This window comes from Psittacula echo (assembly GCF_963264785.1).
Source record: "Psittacula echo genome assembly, chromosome: 7".
In the NCBI taxonomy this organism is placed as follows: domain Eukaryota; kingdom Metazoa; phylum Chordata; class Aves; order Psittaciformes; family Psittacidae; genus Psittacula; species Psittacula echo.
Genome location: NC_137740.1, coordinates 2000027 through 2020550, shown reverse-complemented (window position 1 = coordinate 2020550; position 20524 = coordinate 2000027). Strand labels below are relative to the sequence as shown.

The following is a 20524-nucleotide window of genomic DNA, read 5'->3' as shown; positions in this document are numbered from 1 at the left end:
GTTTGTCCCTGGAGCTTCCCGGACCTTTTCCAGGTAATTCCCCCCCTCCTTTCCCTCCTCCCTGGACCCGGTGCCGCTGCCGCTGCGGGGGGAGCTGCCGCCGTGCCCCGCATCGCCCCCTTTCTCCGCCGCCCCCCCTGCGGGGCTCCGGAAGGTGGGGGGGGGCCGACGTTCCCCCCGCTCCTCCAAAGGCGGGTTTTCGGTCCCCAGCGGCGGCTCCCGGGGCTCAGGGATACGCGGCACCTCCCCGGCGGGACCTCCGGGATGCTGCGAGCTCGGGTTGCTGCCTGCATCGGGATGCGGCTCGTTCCGACACGCTCCTTGTCCCGGGATGCTGCCGCCATCGGGATGCTTCTTGCCCCGGCATGCTCCTTACTCTGGGATACTCGGCTGCCTCAGAACGCTTTACTCCTTGGGATGCTGCCTGCTCCTTGCCCTGGGATGCTGTTTGCTTTGAGATGCTCTCTGCCTAGGAATACTCCTTGCCCTGGGGCGGCAGCTACCTCGGGATGTTGCCTGTCTGGGGATGCTCCCTGTCCTGGGATACTGATAGCACTGGGATGCTCCCTGTACCCTGGGACAGTCACCTAAGGGAGCATATCCTTTAGAAATGACACTGTCCCTTTCCTTCCTGCAGTGAGGTGTTACCAAATACCCCTTGCTCAGTAGCTCTGGTGAAGGGACACTGACCTTGACCTTGGGCAGATGGCACCAAGGCTGCCGTTCCCCATCCTGGGCTGGGTGCTGCTGTCCTCACTGGGTCTGTGGCAGCCAGATTGCCCCCCATGTGCCTGCCAGTGGTGGGATGTGTCCCTAAAAATGCAGCAAGTGTTGTCAGTGATACACGAGAAGCAGCAAAGTTCGGGCACTAACAGTGGTTTTATTCTGGGTAAACGTAACAGTGGGAAATACTCCTCTTTCTGCTGACATTCGGTCAGTTGCTCCTGCAGGTTCCTGAGAGACCCTTAGAATGGACACTTGCTCTGTGGGGAGCAAAGGGAAAAGTGGGGGCAAGGGAATAAAAGGTCAGTTAAGGGCAAACTACAACGGCCTGTAGGGACAGGCCAAGGGCAATGGCTTTAACCTGCCAGAGGGGAGGCTGAGATGAGCTCTTAGGCAGAAGCTCTTCCCTGTGAGGGTGCTGAGGCGCTGGCCCAGGGTGCCCAGAGAAGCTGTGGCTGCCCCATCCCTGGCAGTGTTCAAGGCCAGGTTGGACACAGGGGCTTGGAGCAAGCTGCTCCAGTGGAAGGGGTCCCTGCCCGTGGCAGGGGTTGGAGCTGGAGGAGCTTTAAGGTCCCTTCCAACCCAAACCAGGCTGGGATTCCATGCTGAAACTGCAGAGCTTCTGTGCTTTACAAGGGATTTCATTGCAGAACCTGACTGCCGCACAGAGCCGACACAGCGATGGGCAACCCCTCAGTACACAACACACACGCTGTGTAGCCTTTGTGCTTTCAAGTGAGATTTCGTAGAGATAAGTCTGCTTAAACAGACACGATCTCATACTCTGAACACCTTGTGTACTTCCTTTACCTTGCACTTAACAGGACATTGCCCTTTATACTTTAACTGAAGCACATCAATGCTATTTTCCCTCATTGATGTGCAATCTGGAGACTTTTTCCTTCTTAGAGCTTCCCCCCCCCCCTTATATCTTTGCTCTTTGAGGGTAATTTCTCATTCTCCTTTCATATGTCACCCTGATCACAGTTTATATGCTCTGCTGCACTCACACGATGCTGCATAATCTGTCTAGCACTTACCTAAGGCAACCACCAGTGAACATCATTTGAAGTGAGACTATTTCTGTCAGTTGACTCAAGCATTTTGGGCACATTTTGCTGTCTGGAGGATGTTTACACAGTACCAGGCAATTTCAGCTTAGTGGAAGGCAGGGCATTTACTTGAAGAACCTTGGGGTGGTGATTGCTCATCATTGCAGTTACTAATCACCTACGGAAGAAACCACAAAGTGTCTTTGTGTAAAGCTGAAGCACTGGCCAGGCTCAATGTTTCAGTCTAAAGAACATCAGGATTAAGGTAAAACAAGGTGTTAATATGCACTTTAGAATCATAGAATAGGTAGGGTTGGAAAGGACCTTATTTTGGCAAATCTTAAGTATTTCATGTTCACCTCAGATATCAGCTTAGAAGACATGGAGCGGCTCCCATCTGGGAGCATTTGGACATCCTAAACCAAGCTGAAATAACTTTGCTTTTATACCAATATACACATGGCAAAGACTATATTGTTCAAGGCATCCCCATGGAAGTGCCCCTCCATCCAAGATGCCATGAAAAGCAGCCAGGATTTAAAGTTTCCCTTTACATTAGTTTGTTTCCAATGTGGCATCAAGTTATTAAAGTAGCTGCATCCTTGTCATAGGTCAGGAGTTACAGAAAGTGTTTGTGGGTGTATTTACTTCTGAACCATCTGGTATGTTCACGCTGCTCCTGTAGGTCTGCAAGGGAAGGGTCAAAAAGGAAACAGTTAAAGCCGGTTGTAAAATGCATGGGAAAATCCTGAGCTTAGTTCATTCTGACCCTGAGTAATTTGTGCAGAGCATTTGTGTCCATGACTGCCACCACCATGGAGCGTGGGTTTGATGTGGGTTTGATCTAGGAAGTCTGGACACAGCATAGGTTGGCATTTGAACCGAGTTATTGAGCAAGCCTGTGGAGTTCAGAACGTTTCAAGAGCTGTTTTGTTGGGCTGTGTTGTTGGCAGTGTGCTGAATGCATGCCCTCAGCCTCATCATCCATTCATCCATCCAGGGTCAAACAGTCATCAATGCACAGGGTGCCCAGAGAAGCTGTGGCTGCCCCATCCCTGGCAGTGTTCAAGGCCAGGTTGGACACAGGGGCTTGGAGCAAGCTGCTCCAGTGGAAGGGGTCCCTGCCCGTGGCAGGGGTTGGAGCTGGAGGAGCTTTAAGGTCCCTTCCAACACAAACCATTCCATGGCTCTATAATTCTATGAAATAAGCTGCATGTGAGGGCTTTCCTTTTGGGGAGAAGCCTAACGGTATTGTAAGATTGGTGGTTCCCAAGGGATTATCCAAAATTTTATGTGTACTGCTCAGGCCTGGGAACCTCGAGACTGCATCAGTCATCTGGGATGAGATCAGTTCTTTGGAATTTGGGGTCATCAGCACAAAGTCTGAGCACAGACCAGCTGAAGAGCTCATGAGGTCCCCTGTGGGGTGCATAAACATGGGGCTGCCCCTCCAAGACAGGATGCAGGAATTTGGGCCTGCAAACCATATTTTGGGGCACGATGGGTACTGATGGTTTGTCCTTCACAGAAAGACTTTTGGTTCTGGACTTGCAGGGGGGCTTTGGGAGGGAAGGGGCAAGGATTCAGTTCTTTAACGCATAGAGCTGTCTGGTTTTCAAGTACAGAGTTTTGAAGTACCCATAGCCCTGCCATTCCCCTCGATCTTGTGCCTGTCTCTAGGGAAAACCATCTAAAAACTGGCTGCTGCTTGGGATGGGGTCTTGGGAGTCACAACTCAGCAATGTTAGCAGAGAATGCTCAATAGGGAAGTCTTGGGAAGTAAGAGCTTTGGATCTTCTGAAGCTGTAAAACAGTAAAATACAAATACCTGTACATTATTTTGCCACCGTTTAGGAGCTGGTAAAACTCATTCATTTCTCTACAGGGAGCAAAATGCTGTTTGCTATTGTGCCCACTGCAATCTGGTTGTTGGCGCACCTCGCAGCAGGTAAGATGTATGTTTTTATTCCTATGTAGCAATTATCACCTAGAAGAAGCACTCAGGTTAATTGGGGGTTTTTCAGCTTCTGTGCTGGGTGCTGGTAAACATCTTTCTATTGAAAAGAGCAAAATATGCTGCTTGATTAGGGTATACTGTAATTTCTGTGAGAACTCCCTGATCCATTGCTACCGCTGAGCATCCCTTTCTCCATGGCAATGCTCCTTGTCCTGACCATCCAGGCAGGCTGTGGGCAGCAGTGCCTGGTCTGGCAGCACCTCGCACACTGGGAGTGACCTGGGCAGGGGGGTACAGCCTCTCAACAGCAGCAGCAGCAAATAGCATAGCAAATACTCGCAGTAGAGCAAACAGTTACAGGGAGTTCTGCAGGGAGGTTGTTTGGTTTAGTTCAAGGTAGAGCTGTTGGTTAGGTGAGGAACATCTCTATACTTAGCTCCCACAGAGACTTCAGAACTCACAGGTGAGGAGAAATGGGGCTTCCAAAGTGTTTTTCCATATCTTCTGCTGCTGCTTAGCTGGTTTGACCAGAGCATGTGTGTCCTGGAGCCTGCCGACAAGTGCCTGTTCCCATAGCGGAGCACAGCATCACTTGTCCCCATCTGCATCCTGTGCTACCTGGAAAAGTTAGCAACATGCAAGGGGAGGTCTCGCCATGTCAGTGAAAACCTTACTTGTCTCTTCAATAACAATACACCACTGCTTCGCTGAAACACAGATAGTGCCTTAAACTGCAATGAGACAGAGAGTTCTGGTAGATTTTGCCTGGGGTTGTGCTAGTTGTACAGTGACTGGTAGTGAGCCCGTGGTTTCTGGCCCAGTTAATAGATCGGTGAAGACTGGGCACAGCAATATCCCAGAAGGTACCATGCACAGGCAGGAATCCCTGCACTGTTATCAGAGCTACCCTCTTCCCAAGCACAACACGTTGTACAAGTGCTGTATCCACGCTGAACCTTTGTTTTCTCATTCTGTTGCAGAAGCGAGCAGTAAAGAGGACGTGACTGCTGCCAGACTTCCCCATGGTGCTGCAGAACTATGTGACAAAGGGAATATGACTGCTAACACCTCTTCCCATGTCCAGCCTGGGAGCAGCATCACCCTCTCCTGCCAGCTGAAACCCCAGCAGTACAGCAAGCAGTGCAGGATAGCTATTTTCTATAACAGCTCTGAACAAAATAGCAGTTACAGCAGTTCAGTAAGCACCAGGTTTCTAGTCCATGCCTATGGCAAACACATGTTTACGTGCAAAATACTTTGTGAATATGGGAAAAAACTCATTTGTGGAATCGATATTGATTCTGGAAGTAAGGAGGTTTTCATTATTCCTTGTTCTTAACCCCCCCACACTATGATTGTCATGATTTCCTGTGGTACCTCTGAGACATGCACTGGAAACCAGCAGTGGGTGGCCTTTCCCAGAAAAGATGCTGGGTTTTGGTGGCTTTTTGTATTGAAAATATTCCTGGCTGCAACTGTGCAACTCCTTTATTCATAAACAGAGAGCTGCTACAGAAACCTGCCTGCTCAGAGCAAACAGCATCCTTTCTGCTCTGCCCCTGACACCCCCCAGGACACAGGGGACTTGGAAGAAAAACTCTAAGGGAGATCTTTGCTTTTCTTCTATCCTGATGAGCTGCTGCTGCAGCAGCTCTGCCAGTGCTGCTTTTGTCTTTTAAATAAGAATAATTGGTTGCTTCGAGCAAAGCTTATGGTGCCTGGTCCAGAGAGCTGGTAAAGCCTTGTATTCACCTGGCACCCTTGTAAAGTCACTTGGGTTTCACTCAGGTGTTTCAACGAGCTGCAGAGATCAGAGTCAGTTCTTGTCACTTATAAAAATCATCAGCCTGAGTATTTAACACTATTTGTCCATAAACACTTTAAAAAAGAATCAGCACAAACCCAGCATTTCTTAAAATGTCTCCCAACGACATCTTTAAGGAAGAGTCTGACAAGAATATCTGCTTAAGATCCTCCAGATGAGCCAAGAAACGTGTCGTGTATCCAGCATGGAACTGATGGTTATCCCATCTGCACCTGGGACAAAGGCAGGCTCACGCACATCAACACTACATATGTAGTACAGTAAGTAACAGGGGGTTCTTTAACACCTACAGCTTTAACCTGCAGAGGGGAGACTGAGATGAGCTCTTAGGCAGAAGCTCTTCCCTGTGAGGGTGCTGAGGCGCTGGCACAGGGTGCCCAGAGGAGCTGTGGCTGCCCCATCCCTGGCAGTGTTCAAGGCCAGGTTGGACACAGGGGCTTGGAGCAAGCTGCTCCAGTGGAAGGGGTCCCTGCCCGTGGCAGGGGTTGGAACTGGATGAGCTTTCAGGTCCCTTCCAACACAAACCACTCTGATTCTATGAAGATTTACCCCTATCAAAGCACATGGAAGAGCTGGTTTATGAATAAGTCAGTCCAAAGCTGCCATGATCATAGGAGCCAACTGGAGCAGAGGGTTTTAAAGCCCCTTTTCTGCTCACATCTGTGTGCACGCAGTGCAGTATGTTGGCTCCTTCTGGGCTCAGCAGGTAAAGAGGCTACGCCAAGACAGCTCCCTTTTGGAAAGGGAAGGTCAGCAAGGGAAGTGGTCTTAAACCAGCTGCTTAAACCTGCTGTTTTCCCAAGGTGGATCTCCTCTATTTAGTACTCCTGTGGTCAGAGCAGTGCCTGCACCAGAAAACCTGCAATCAGAGCTGCTCACGGTCTCAGAGGTTGGCTGAGGAGACAGAGAGGGACTTTGCTTGGAAATGTGTTATTTTTGCTTCCCGATTTAGACCCAACCTGTATTTTTGCTCACTCTGCTTTTGCTGAGCCTTTGCTGAAAAAGATTTTGGCAGCTTCTACAGCAAATTGTGGGGAAGGAGCAACCGAAAGCCTGCTAAGGCACGTTAGGAGGCGTTTGGATTTCAGGAATCCATTGTGCCTAGGAGGAACCTTATTAAAAACCTTGATTCGAGCAAATATCTGAGTAGAATGAATTGATTTGGCCCTTTAAAATGGCCGTGTAAGATGAAATAGTGCACATTCATTTCTGGTGCTGCCTGTTGACCTTGCTCCGCAAGGCTCACTCTTCACCACCTTCTGTTGGCCAAAGCAGCAGCAACTTTCTTAGTAGTTTGCAGAAACCTCGTGCTGCTCTTTAAGCAGAAGAAGAATTAGGTAGCATGGAAGACAGTAAGGAAGTGTGGGTAATGAGACCTGTAATTGTTGTAATATAGAGATGTAGCAGCGCTTGCTAGTAAGTTATTAAATACATCATAAAATACAAAAGGTCCACCTGAAGCAACACGAAAGAAACATCTCTGATTCAGGTGAAAGATAATACACAGAGAAGTTAAACGAGCTCACCAAGGCAATGGGTTGAATGACAGGTTGAGAATGAGGGGTTGTGCTTGAAGGCATGAGGTCTGACTGTTACACTACAAATAAGTTATGCTTTTAATCACTGACTTATGTAAAAACCAACAACAGAAAGAAAACAAATCCATCATCACCCCAAACTCTATGTACAAAAAGTTACCTGTGCTCATCGTAGAGAAATATTAAGCAGCCAATATTAGGTAATCATCATAAGGAACCTACTCACATACTTGCAGCTTAATGGGAAACCAGCAGTATTTCCTTTGTCTGCAACCAAACCCAAAGAGCACTTTAACACCTCTACTGCTGAGTTAGCTAGAGGAGTATCTACTCTAACCCTGCATTTAGATGGCTGTCCCATGGGGCAGGTGACCTACCTGGACTTCAGTGCAGTGGTCCTCCTTTGAAAGCCAGTGTGCATGGGAGATGCTGAATGAGCCCTAGGGGACCTGGGGACATAGAGCCAAGGCCAGACCCCAACACACTCATGGTTCAGATTTCTTTGTGCACAGCACAGCATTAACCAAGCTTTTTCCTTCTCTTCCAGGCTATCAAATGGGACAGATGTATTATATGTCTCAGAAGAAAGCCTGGATATGAGGTTTGGCTCACTGTCTCTGAGCAAGCTGAACTTTGACTCTACTTACACCATTGTGGTTGCTGCCTCCAACGAGCTAGGAAGTGCTTTTTCACAGCCTCTCGTGTTCACGTTAATAGACATAGGTAAAAGCCTTAGTTAGCACTTCTCAGTTAGATACAGCCCTTTGGAAAGACACAAAACCATTTCAAGCACCTTGTTTGTACCTCTCAGTAAAAGCCTCCATCTTTAAACCAGCAATTCTATTTCCACGTACTCGCTGTTCCGAGCGGTGCCGCGAACCTGACTGCTGTTTGCCTCTCTCTGTTCTTGCTGCTAGTGAAACCACATCCTCCCAGGTTTTCAGTGGAATTTGAACATTCTTCTGCCACCAGCTGCACCCTTTCTTGGCACGACGAAGCACAAGCGCAGCACTGCAGGCTGAGATACCGTCCACTTACCAGGCACGGCTGGAGCATGGTAATCGTCTCCTGAAACGGGAGGTTACGATCCTTGAGGATGCTTTAATATTGTTATTTCTTACTGAATCTTTCTGTCCAAATTTTCCTTTCTTTGACCTTAAGTACCATATTTAAGAAAAGCTTTTGCCTGCCAGTCAAAAACATTCGTTGGTCTAAACCTGAATGAAGGTAAAACGCTGATCCTCTACAAAACCATGTGCATAAGTATTTCCCTTTATGTCAAGCATCTGCGTGATGCACTGAAGAATCAGAGGTTATGTTTGACCCACCACTTTGTTGCAATACGGTGATATTGGGGGTTGGAACCAGATGATCTTAAGGTCCTTTTCAACCCTTATTCTATGATTCTATGTCCTTTGAAGGTCCCTTCCAACCCAAACCCTATAGATACTATAAAACTGTTCCATCATATCTGCTCATTGTAGCTCATAGCTACAGATGTGCAAACATTTCCAAGTGTCTGGGCCTTCCCTATCATCAATTGGAAGTCTTTGCTTTTAAGTGGTAAAAGCTGTATTGCTTGAAGCAGAGTAGCAGGAAGTTTGTTATCTTCACATACCTATCTGAGGGATTTTTCAGATGAAGAACTGGAAGCCTGATGATTCACTGCATCGTTCTTCAAGTTGTTAAATTCTCCCCGGAATCAGGTTTTCCCCACTGCTTTTTGAAGATGTGTTTTGGTTGCTGGGTTTCCTTTGGACATCAGTAATTCAGCCCATCACTGCCTTTAACCTTTATTTCCTTGGGAGTTTAATGTTAAACATCCTTTATCTTCATTAAAGGTTGAAAACTTGAACGGTGAAAAACACAGTCTTTATGGTCTGGAGCCTTATACAACCTACGAGTTCCAGCTCAGCTGCAAAATCCACCCCAAGCGAGGACTGTGGAGTAACTGGAGCACGTACCAGAACCGGACTCCAGAGGCAGGTAACACAAGTCAGCATCTCCTGCACTAACCCAGTGTCTAACGCTCACATACGAGAGGAACGTTTAGCCAACAAAGTCAAAATGCAGCTGGGTTTTTGCAGCTTGCTTTGCAGAGTCTCTGTAGATGCAGACTTGGAGCTAACAGGGAAGTAACTTCTGTCAGAGAATTGTATTTTTAGCGAACAAAAAGTGAAGCTGTTCCAGTTTCTTGCAAAATAGGAATCAGAGGGTTCACCGAGACAGTCTGAGGATGCATTTATGTGATGTTGGTGAAGGGTGAAGGAATCGTCCCAGAGCTGTAGTGGCCTCCTGCATCATAGAACCCTAGAATGATTTGTGTTGGAAGGGACCTTAGAGCTCATCCAGTTCCATCCCCTGCCACGGGCAGGGACACCTTCCACTAGAGCAGCTTGCTCCAAGCCCCTGTGTCCAACCTGGCCTGGAACAAGGCATCACAACACATCAGGAAAAGGCAAAGTTGGCTGAGGGAAGAAAAATATTTCATATTGCTTCGTATCTGATGGTTTTAATGAATCCCTGCAGCAAGCCCCTACTCAAGTCAGGATGGCTGCGGTGTCACCCCAACAACACACAGCTTGGGCGGCACATCCCGGGATCTTGAGTTTCCTCAGCCATATGGGAAGAGGTTGCTCAAAGAAGAGGTGGCTGCCCCATCCCTGGCAGTGTTCAAGGCCAGGTTGGACACAGGGGCTTGGAGCAAGCTGCTCCAGTGGAAGGTGTCCCTGCCCGTGGCAGGGGTTGGAACTGGAGGAGCTTTAAGGTCCCTTCCAACACAAACCAGGCTGGGATTCTGTGATTTGCAGAGGAGCTGAATGGACTGGCTGGAAACCGTGCTCTCCCAGGCCTGCTGGTGCTGGCAGGTTTGAACAGAACAGTTCAGTTTTGCCAAGTCATCTCTTCCCAAGTAGTTAATTCGCTTGGAGCATCCCCACGTCACCCCTCCATAGGGTGGTGGTGTCACTGGACACCTCTATAGCTTTGGCAGAGCAGAACCTGGCCAGGCGTTTGGGTAGATCCCACCAGGAATTAGATGGGAAAAGAGCATTTCTGCCCCAAAAGATGACAGAGCAGCCTCCAGGCTCACAGAGCACCAAACCAAGGGTGATTCTACTGGCTTCTGCCAACTCTAACCCTTGGGCTGGCCGGGGCCTGCCTTCACCCCCAGCTGCACAGACTCACATGCTGCAATACTTTCAGTTCTTAGGAGAGAAGAAAGCTTCTCAGAAGTCTGTGCCTCAGCGAAGATGTGTCAGCTCCTGGGCAGCCCTTCCCTTCATCTCTACTTTGCTTTCGTTGCTCTTTCTTTTGTAAATTACTATAAGCTCTTGAGGCTGGTGCCGTTATTACTCATCCTATTTACCACTACTGACGGCATCAGTTTCTGTATGCAGCATTGATTGATGCAAAAGGTGCAAACTTTTCCTTCTCTCCCCCACCTTCCTCTCAACAGTCTTCTCAGCCTCCTCGATGTACCCTGGCTTGCTGCAGCATTTGTGGTCATCACCCCTCTACCAATGGGTGCTGTAAAAGAGAACCTTTACAGCTAACCAAGGAGCGTTTTCTGCCCGAGGTGACAGATGGGGAGGTTGCAGATGAGAAGCTTTGGGTCCATCTTGGTTGCCCTTCTCTGAAGCTCTGCACATGAGCTTGGCCTTTTGCAGACTCAGGAGTGCACCATTCCAATGAGAACTTTGTTCCTCTTTCTCCAAGCATGACCTGCACAAAAACTTGCTTTACGCAGTCACTGTTCATAAGAGAGGATGTTTGTTCCCAGCAACTTCTCCACGTGGTTCACAGTGAAATGAAGTTTCAGTCCAGGCTGGAGCCCAGCAGACGCCATCCCACATTTCACCTTTTCCTGCTCTGAGCTTGCCCCTTCCTCCCTTGCCCACAGTGAGTTTGCTCTGGTTTTACTCCTTCTGCCAGCCCTTTATTCCTTTATTCCAGTCACCGTGTGCAGTTCATACAGAACGAATAGCTCATAACATTGCTGGCACCGAGGACTTTTTCCACCTTTGAGTGCAGCAAATAGCAGAGGCAGCCCCATTCGAGCTGGGGTTGTGCAGCAGCGTTTGCCCAGGTTATGAGCAACAATTATTGTCTGAATGTGATGAGTTTCTGCTGCTCAGGGTCCTTGAGGAACCAAGCTTTGCTACCTTCTGCCACATGGGCTTTCTTTATGCGTGTGTCTGATTCTGAGCTGTTGGAGCACAGTCACCAGTTTCTGCAGCCAGAACCTTGCTGCAGCGGTATTTGAAAAGGTTTATGCAAAAGACCCAGAGTTTCCAGTCACACTGTGACTCTAAGGAGTGTCACGGAAAGAACAAGGGGTTTAAGCTACCTCCGATGAGGTCCTCCCAGCTACCTGCTAAAGACATTTACTGCCTAGAGCCAGACAGCAGAGTCCTACAGATCCTACAAACCCTATCATTGGCTTAGGATTGATGTAACCAACCCCAAGGACCTCAACTAACCTCAGCTTCGATGTGTAGGATTCCTTGGGAGCCATTCTGATTCCCAAGTGCAGGGCAAAGTCACCAGCAGATCAAAACCCTCTCTTGGGCTTATGGCTTGTTCTCTCCATGACTGCCATCCTCAACGCAGCTGAACTCCAGCTACAACAGCCAGTACGGGTTATTGCATATTGCATCATTTCGGGGACATTTTAAATCTTAAGTTTCAATTCCCTCAGGATTTTTACCTCTTTACCTGCACGATGTCTTCTTTGTCTGCTTCAAATCACAGCTATTCATGCTGCTCACCTTTTCCTTCCACACCAGTGCCAACGGGGGTCCTGGGTGTCTGGTACCGACAGCAGGACGTGGGCTCCCAGCAGCAGAACATCTCCCTGTTTTGGAAGGTAAGTGCAGTGAAACCTAAGCAAAGGCAGCAATAACCAGCAAGGTTAGAGGAGGAACTCTGGTTCACGTGCGCACAAGAAACAAATGAACCCAAGGAGAACACAGGGATATAGAATCCCAGAATCCCAGACTGGTTTGGGTTGGAAGTGACCTTAAAGCTCACAAAGGATTCAGATTGAAGCCCAATTCCACATCAGTGGACATCACCATCCAGCTCAGGAGGAAAGGCTTACACCAGGTCTCCTGTACCAGCACGCCCTCTAAACCCAAGCCCTGTTACGGGTGTGAGTTTCTCCATCATTACCAGCCCAATCCTAAAGCCGGGTCCAAGGGGAATTTCTGGATTGTGGGGCATTTCCTTTCAAAACGAGTAAGATTATAATTATGTTTAAAGCCTGAATTATCTTCAGCTTCCAGCCTGCAGCCTCCAGCCACCCTTCCCGTTCCTGACACCTCTCCTCCCACAGCAACAAGCACCATGCTGTGAGTGAAAGCAGAAATTCTCACAGGATTACGTGACCCAACCACTGTGGCTTGAAGACATTGAACTGACGGACCTTCATCTCGTGATAAGGAGCTGGCGACACTTTCTGTATCACAGCAGACTTCCTGCTGCATCGTTCATAGAAGGGGTGCGATACGTTGCTCTTAGAGCTTTCATTTCAGCCTACAAAGCAGAAGACTCAGTACAAGGCGCTACCAATACATGTCCTCATTGTACCATACAAATACCAAAGGAAGGATTGCCAATTTAGAATCCTGGAATCAACCAGGTTGGAAAAGCCCTTTGAGCTCATCCAGTCCAACCGTTCCCCAGCACTGCCAAGGCCACCCCTGACCCATGGCACCGAGAGCCTCAGCAGGCACATTTTCCTATTGTTAAAAGTGGTTTTTCCCCACCTCCTCTTCCTTTTCTTGTTTTGTTCTGGCAAAACCCAGCCAAAACAAAATGAAGTCACTGCATAAGAGCTGCAGGAAACTGAAAGTGACAGTGCAACTGCAGACACTGGGGCGGAAAGACCAGCAAGAGGTGTTACATGGGACAGCACGGGCTGAGCTGCAGATCCACGTATTGTACGTGGTTGAATTTAAATGATCCTTTATCATGGATAATTCTTTATCTAGAATAAGTAATTACATCTTAAGCAGAAGCTCTTCCCTGTGAGGGTGCTGAGGCGCTGGCACAGGGTGCCCAGAGAAGCTGTGGCTGCCCCATCCCTGGCAGTGTTCAAGGCCAGGTTGGACACAGGGGCTTGGAGCAAGCTGCTCCAGTGGAAGGTGTCCCTGCCCGTGGCAGGGGTTGGAGCTGGAGGAGCTTTAAGGTCCCTTCCAACACAAACCATTCCATGATATTTCCATGATTATGATTCCATGCACTTTCCTTGCAGGCTTTGAGCAAATCGGAGGCAAGAGGAAGAATCCTGCAGTACACGGTGACCTTTGAAACCCTGGACCAGCAGAGCCCCATGGCAGAAGCACATCTTACCACCCAAACCAGCTATGCCAGGGTCATGCCAAGGGTAAACTACAAGATAACAGTCACTGCTGAGAACTCAAGGGGCAGGTCCCCCCCTGCATCCATGATGACAGACCTGGGCATCCAGGGTAAGGGCTTCTGCTGAGTCTGGGAAGTGGGAATCACATCAGCAGTCTGTACTACACACCATGGAAGTGCTTAGGTCCCAGCGCCTCGTGCTCATCAAGGTCTATCTCAGTGACTCTTCAGGGAGCTGTAGATCTAGTTTTCAGTGTGGTCAAAACCCGAGTGCAGCAAAATGAATGAGTGTTCCCTGAACAACCCCAGCCCCAGATTCCCTGTGCTGGTACCGGACACAACGGAGCCTCACGGTGTCGGGTGAATTGCTCCAAAGCAGATCTCTATTTGACCTTGTCCTGGTGCAACATCAGTAAAACAGTGACCAAGCCATTACTATTTCAACTTTCCCCAGTGCTGAATGGGATGCTGTCCTTTGGGAGCGGATGCACGGCTCTTCAGCTCACAGGCTGCATTGGTTGTATGGGTCCTTCATTGAGTGGAGACAAGACTGATTAGCGGAGGCAGTAGGAAAAGAACTGCTTTGTGGGCTCAGATCAATTGTATTTGTTAGGAAAAAAGTTAGGCTAGATGCTTGGACGGGGCTTGGAGCAAGCTGCTCTACTGGAAGGTGTCCCTACCTGTGGCAGGGGTTGGAACTGAATGAGCTTTAAGCTCCCTTCAACCCAAACCAGGTTAGGATACTACGATTCTATGAAAGCAAGACCTAAACTAGATGTCCCAGCACCCTGTCCAGCCAAATCTTTAAAGTAGCTTTTGTCTTGTGGAGATCATGTGTGTTTGTGTCTCTGCACAGAACAGGGTGTTAGCACATGCTGTGACAGCATCTCCTAAGGGTTTGGGGATGGTAGAACAAGCAGTGCTAAGTTCAGACTGCTGCACCAGGAGAGAAGACAAGAGCATGGCTCTACTCCTATCAGCGTAGAGATCACCTGTGTATAAAGACCTTTTCTATCAATTGCAGCTCATTTTTATACTTCACATGATGCCAAACTGGAGGAGGCACAGTAAAACCAGTCTCAAACTCACCGAGTCCTATTGAGGTTAAGTCTGTGCTGATGGTGTCTTCTTTGTCTGGTTGCTCTTTCTCCCTGTAAGACCTACCTGCTCCTCAGGAAGTCTCTGCCATAGCCATGGGAAACAGCAGCATCCTCATCACCTGGAAACCACCCATCAGCTCCACTGCATCCATCAGTGGATATGTAGTGGAGTGGGCAGACACACAGAGGAACACACGCCTGGAGCCCCATCCAGCCTGGGTAAAGCTGCCAGCATCCAACCTGTCCACGGTGATAGCAGGTAACTGCCACCTGAGGTGAGATATGACTGAGGTATCGTGTTATTTAGACAGATGATTAAGGAACAAATCAGATTCTAATTGTTAGTAATTCAGCATAAGAACTGATGGCACACAAAGCTTTCAGTATAGGAGAAAAAGGGAATCGTGGCTGCTCTGGACTCAGCTCTGCAATCACCCTCAGCTGAGATTTATAGCTGATAAGTAAAATGTCTCTGAAGCACCCCAATCCTTCCCAGATGAAACAAGCCAGCCAAAGGTACTAGAGATCAAAGCTTAAGACTATTTCCTTTCTACTGATTGCTGGTTACTAATCCCACCCAGCACTGCATGTCAGTGTTCTGCGCACCAGATAGCCATGAAGTTACTATGGAGGTGACAAATGTTACCCTAATTAGTGATTCCTGTCATATTATCCCAGCCTGGCTTGTGTTGGAAGGGACCTTAAACCTCATCCAGCTCCAACCCCTGCCACAGGCAGGGACCCCTTCCACTGGAGCAGCTTGCTCCAAGCCCCTGTGTCCAACCTGGCCTTGAACACTGCCAGGGATGGGGCAGCCACAGCTTCTCTGGGCACCCTGGGCCAGTGTCACCCCTCACCCTTTCCTTATGAAAGAAACATCAATAATCAGAAGATTCATCTCAGATTTAAGCACTTAATGTAAATATTTCAGCCATGACTGTAAATACTTAAACCAGTAACCATCCACTTCTGGTTTCTTTATTTAGAGCATGTAAAAGATGAGGTGTGCTATCAGATCAGTGTATTTGCACTCTATCAGGACAGAGCTGGGTCGGCGGCATCAGTTAAGGGATTCTCAAGTGCAAAAGGTAAATCACAGCAACACCCTTCCAGATACTTTAAAACTAGCTTAAGCTCTGCTTTAAAGTCAGTCTTATGTTCTGCAGCTCCATCAGCTGGGCCCCAGATGTACACAACACCGCATGCAAACGGCATCTTGGTTTCATGGGAAGCAATCCCTGCCCAGCAGCAAAGGGGCTGCATCACAGGGTACCACATATACCTGCAGAAAAGGGACAGCCAGGTTGACCCGCGTGTCTATGGTAGGTACCTGGTGAAGGCCAAGGTGATGTGCACACGCTGCGGGTGGGGACAGAGGGGAGGGAGATGCCATCAGAAAGGGTCTGTATAGTCAAGGAGTCACAGGCAGCTCATCTGCCATGGGGATTAGAACAGCAAGGTTCAGTTGTCTTGCTCTGATACAGCTGCCCGTAAACAGAGCTGCATATCCAGGGCTTCAAGCTCTTAGCTGCCTTGTCCTGAGCTATTTTGAGAGTAGAACTAACAGATTTCTCTCTGCTATTATTAATATCATCGTCGTCGTCATCATCATCACCACAGAATAGCTTGTGTTGGAAGGGACCTTAAAGCTCACCCAGCTCCAACCCCTGCCACGGGCAGGGACCCCTTCCACTGGAGCAGCTTGCTCCAAGCCCCTGTGTCCAACCTGGCCTTGAACACTGCCAGGGATGGGGCAGCCACAGCTTCTCTGGGCACCCTGGGCCAGCGCCTCAGCACCCTCACAGGGAAGAGCTTCTGCCTAAGAGCTCATCTCAGTCTCCCCTCGGGCAGGTTCAAGCCATTCCCCTTGGCCTGTCCCTACAGGCCCTTGTCCCAAGCCCCTCTCCAGCTTTCCTGCAGCCCCTTTATGCACTGGATGTTGTTAATGGATGTTTCATAGTTCCACCATAGAAACCTCATTTTAGAATGAAATATTAGCTTATCAAACAATAGTATTTGGGGGTCAGGATACACAGTCCTAGGTGGCCAGTCTATACAATGGCACAGGTCACTCCTGCAGTGCAAGACCCTTTACATCCCTTCCAATGATTCAGTAACATAGGAAAGGAAATTAAAGCAGCAGATAACCCTCCGTGCTCTGGCTGCCCAGTTCATTGCAGTTAACTGCAGTAAAGACGTGTGTGAGGTGCTTCATGTGCTTCTCCTCCTCTTCCTCGCAGCTATTTCCAGTGCGACAGCCCAACGCTCACTGTACATCACTGACCTGCAGCCTGGGGAGCACTATGTCCTGTGGATGACAGCATCGACGGCTGCAGGAGAGGGACCCTGGGGCAACAGCGAGCCCATCTGCTTGGAAAGTAATGAGCCTCTGCAGGGATGTGGGCCCAGGAGGTATCCCAGCCCTGGGCTCCTGGTTTTCCACACTCTGGAATTGCTCTTCCTGCTCCTGTTTAATTACTGAAGATCTCTTGTTGTCCCTTTAATTGCTCAAGAGTTCTATTTTCAGCTGGTTTTAAGAGGTAGCATCTCTGTCCTCAAGCTCCCAGTTCTGTGCCAAGATGTTGGCTGTATGGCTTAATAGTACTTGAAGACCAGCAGGGTGGTTTTTTGTGGACAGGGAAGGGTGGGTTTGGTCCTTTGCATTGCTGGCCCTGTGTGCTTCAATCTCTGGCCCAGGTATCCATGCGGAAAGTCCTGCTGACCTCCATGTGTTAGTGGCATCCCATGGGCACTACAGGAGCTGTCATCTCAAAGCCTTCCTGAGGAGCACAGCACCCCATGCTCCTGGAGCACACATCTATGTCTCAAGTGGTCCCTGTTCCTGAGCCCCCCAGGAGATGCAGACACAAGATGTTCTCCCAAAGCCTTCTGGCCACAGCTGGTGTCAATAACCAGGGTTTCCATCCTGCAAACCACATTGTTTGCATTAAATTCACTTTGGGCCAGTTCAAGACGAAGTGGTCACTGCACGGAGAGAAAGGAGCTGGTAAAACGTGTGTTGAAGCACTGTCAGGAAGCTGTTTTGCTGCATTTCCTCCCCAGCAACGTGCCAACACGACAGTTTTAAGCCCTGAGTCACAGACATGAGGGGTTTCATCTCCACAGCACAGGAGCAGGGCTCCTCTGGAGGCAGGAGAAAGCCAGGGAGGCAAGAGGGAAAGGACGTTAAAGCAATCCAGACCGGTTTGGGTTGAAGGGACCTCAAAGCTCATCCAGCTCCAACACCTTCCACTGGAGCAGCTTGCTCCAAGCCCCTGTGTCCAACCTGGCCTTGAGCACTGCCAGGGATGGGGCAGCCACAATTTCCCTGGGCTGTGATTCTGTACCTCTATGAACTGCATGCTCTGGGTTGGGGACCACAGATCTCGATAGGCATTGGTAGACATCGCTGTGTTAAAGCGCTGCTGTCCCCAGCAGTTGATGCAGACTCCTGGATTTCAAACCCCCAAAACGTGGGTGTGTTTTATGAGCTCAAACACTGATCAGGCCTCAGTTATCCTCCCACTTGAGGCAGCATATTTAGATCTTTATGTTTCTGATAGAGATGTTCTGTATTCCAGGTGCTGGGGAATGGATGACTGTTGTGCTTACCTGCAGCATCTTCATCTTCTCAGCCTGCATCTGTTCCATGCCTCCAGCAAGAAAAGCGTGAGTGGATCCATCATTTCCAATAAAACATGGAATTGCTATAAGAAGGGATTGTCATGTCCTTTCAGGACGTCTTGGGGAACAGTAAGGGTTGTTCTGAATAAAGGCTTTGTATATGATAACAACACCCACTGAGGTTAAAATACAGCCTCATTTCATGTAGATAGTGTATTTTAACCTAGAGCCTGTCTGCCTCCCCAAAAACAAAACTGGAGAGGTAAATCCTTGGCAATCAATATGGGAGCAAAGTTAAGGACTAAGAACTGGTTTCCTTTAGAGGAACACACAGATGTTCCCAGCCATTCTCCAGGACCACAGCTCAAGGCTGTATCCAGCAAGCTCTGCCCAGCAGAGGCCAACATCAGGCAGGAGGATGATGCTGGGCAGCATCTGCTCAAGAGCTACTGTACCCCATCACTCAGCACCAACCTGCTCCCTGCAGGTCCCTGCCAAGGCAGATTCAGTTACACTGAGCTCTTTGGTTGTCACACGCACAAGGTGCACATCCCAGCTCAGCGCTGTGGGCAGTAGCACTCCTGGTTCTAATCGCACTTAATTCCACCTGCAGATTACACTCACTCCTCACCATACTCATACCACAGTGGCAGAGCAAAGCCATTCCAGACCCAGCCAACGCTACGTGGGCCAAGAACTACACATCTGTGAAGGTGAATTGTACTCTCTTTTCCTTCTAATCCCACCCCCTTTAGAAGGAAAAGTGATTGGAGCCACACAAGGCAGTCATCTCCTCGCGCAGCACATCCAGCAGTCTCTGACAGTGGATAAGCTCTGTTTGCATATTAGGTTGAACTGGAGGATGCATCCAAGAATCCCAGCCTGGTTTGTGTTGGAAGGACTTTAAATCCGGTTCCAACCCCTGCCACGGGCAGGGACCCCTTCCACTAGAGCAGCTTGCTCCAAGCCCCTGTGTCCAACCTGGCCTTGAACACTGCCAGGGATGGGGCAGCCACAGCTTCTCTGGGCACCCTGTGCCAGTGCCTCAGCACCCTCACAGGGAAGAGCTTCTGCCTAAGAGCTCATCTCAGTCTCCCCTCGGGCAGGTTAAAGCCATTCCCCCTTCTCAGGCAAATTAAATGCAAGAACAATGCAGAGACCTTTCCACCATTGGAATAATCTCCCCAGAGAAGTGGTGACTCCCCAGTACTGGACACTTAAGGTTGGGCTGGGCAGGGTGCTGGGACATCCAGTCTAGGTCATGCTTTAGAAAGGTTGGACCAGATGATCCTTGAGATCCCTTCCAACCTGGTACTCGATGACTTTAAGCTGTATTAGCTGCTGTGCAGAAGGATGCTCGCAGTGGGAGGGTGGGAGGCAGCAGCGCATCAACCCCATGGTGATCTATCGCTGCCATGTGTTCCCTCTGCAGGCAGAGCTGCGCTGGCCCTCCAGCCTGTTCCTGCCCAGCACCAGCACCTTCGAAGAGCCTGAACCAACACAAGTAGAAGAAGCCTTTGTGAAGGACGAGGTCCACTTCAGCAGCAGTGGCAGCAAGGGCCATGGGGACTGGGCACTGGAGAGCAGCCGGGGGCACGAGGAGCCCCGGTACGAGCCTCTCCCCAGCCCAGCAGATGGGGAGCTTTGTGAGCAGCAGCTCCCCGGCCTCTACAGGAGGATGGTGGTGGAGGAGGCCATGGAGCACACACAGAACATCCCCGAGTACATCGCCAACCCCAGCAGCAGCACAGCCCCCCCGTACCTGCCCCTGGGTGCAGGCACTGCTGAAGATCTCCCTGAACTCGAGTGCCACGCGCTCTCCATGTTCCCAACAACCTGCTTGATGCCCATATTTCCCTATGAAGGGAATCTCACCTTGGATACGGTGAAGTTAAACTGCAGCTCGTTCACCAGGTAGGAGCTCGGGGTGACATGAGCCTGGCTGAACAGCTCCTGCACTTCACTGAGGGTACAGAGCCCAGGAACTTGCACCGGACACCTTTAAGGGATGAAAACCCAACTCACACCCCCCCAGCACTGCAGGTCACCCCTCACTGTGCAAGGGAGCAGCTCTCATCCGCACAGCACGTTCAGGCAGATCAAAGACTGGGAATTCCATGGGGAATGTCAGGGCTGCGTGGCCGGGCTTCCGGAGAGGTTCCTTGGTTGCTCAGGTTGACTTCATGCAGCCTGGGCTGCCTCAGGCACCACTAGCCTTGAACACTGCCAGGGATGGGGCAGCCACAGCTTCTCTGGGCACCCTGGGCCAGCGCCTCAGCACCCTCACAGGGAAGAGCTTCTGCCTAAGAGCTCATCTCAGTCTCCCCTCGGGCAGGTTCAAG

At 49.6% G+C, this 20524-nt stretch overlaps 1 protein-coding gene across 1 annotated transcript; it reads left to right on the top strand.

The window, feature by feature from the left end:
• Positions 1-3275: 3275 nt before the first annotated feature.
• IL12RB2 (interleukin 12 receptor subunit beta 2) lies at positions 3276-20100 on the top strand (the record flags this gene model as incomplete). Its single annotated transcript, XM_080623230.1, has 16 exons — positions 3276-3279; positions 3661-3723; positions 4713-5039; positions 5703-5817; positions 7643-7818; positions 8013-8152; positions 8937-9081; positions 11883-11962; positions 13352-13568; positions 14617-14817; positions 15545-15646; positions 15725-15880; positions 16799-16936; positions 18140-18227; positions 18796-18895; positions 19615-20100. 16 exons carry the CDS (start codon positions 3276-3278, stop codon positions 20098-20100), a joined length of 2538 nt encoding a protein of 845 aa, XP_080479356.1.
• Between the last annotated feature and the right edge of the window lie 424 nt (positions 20101-20524).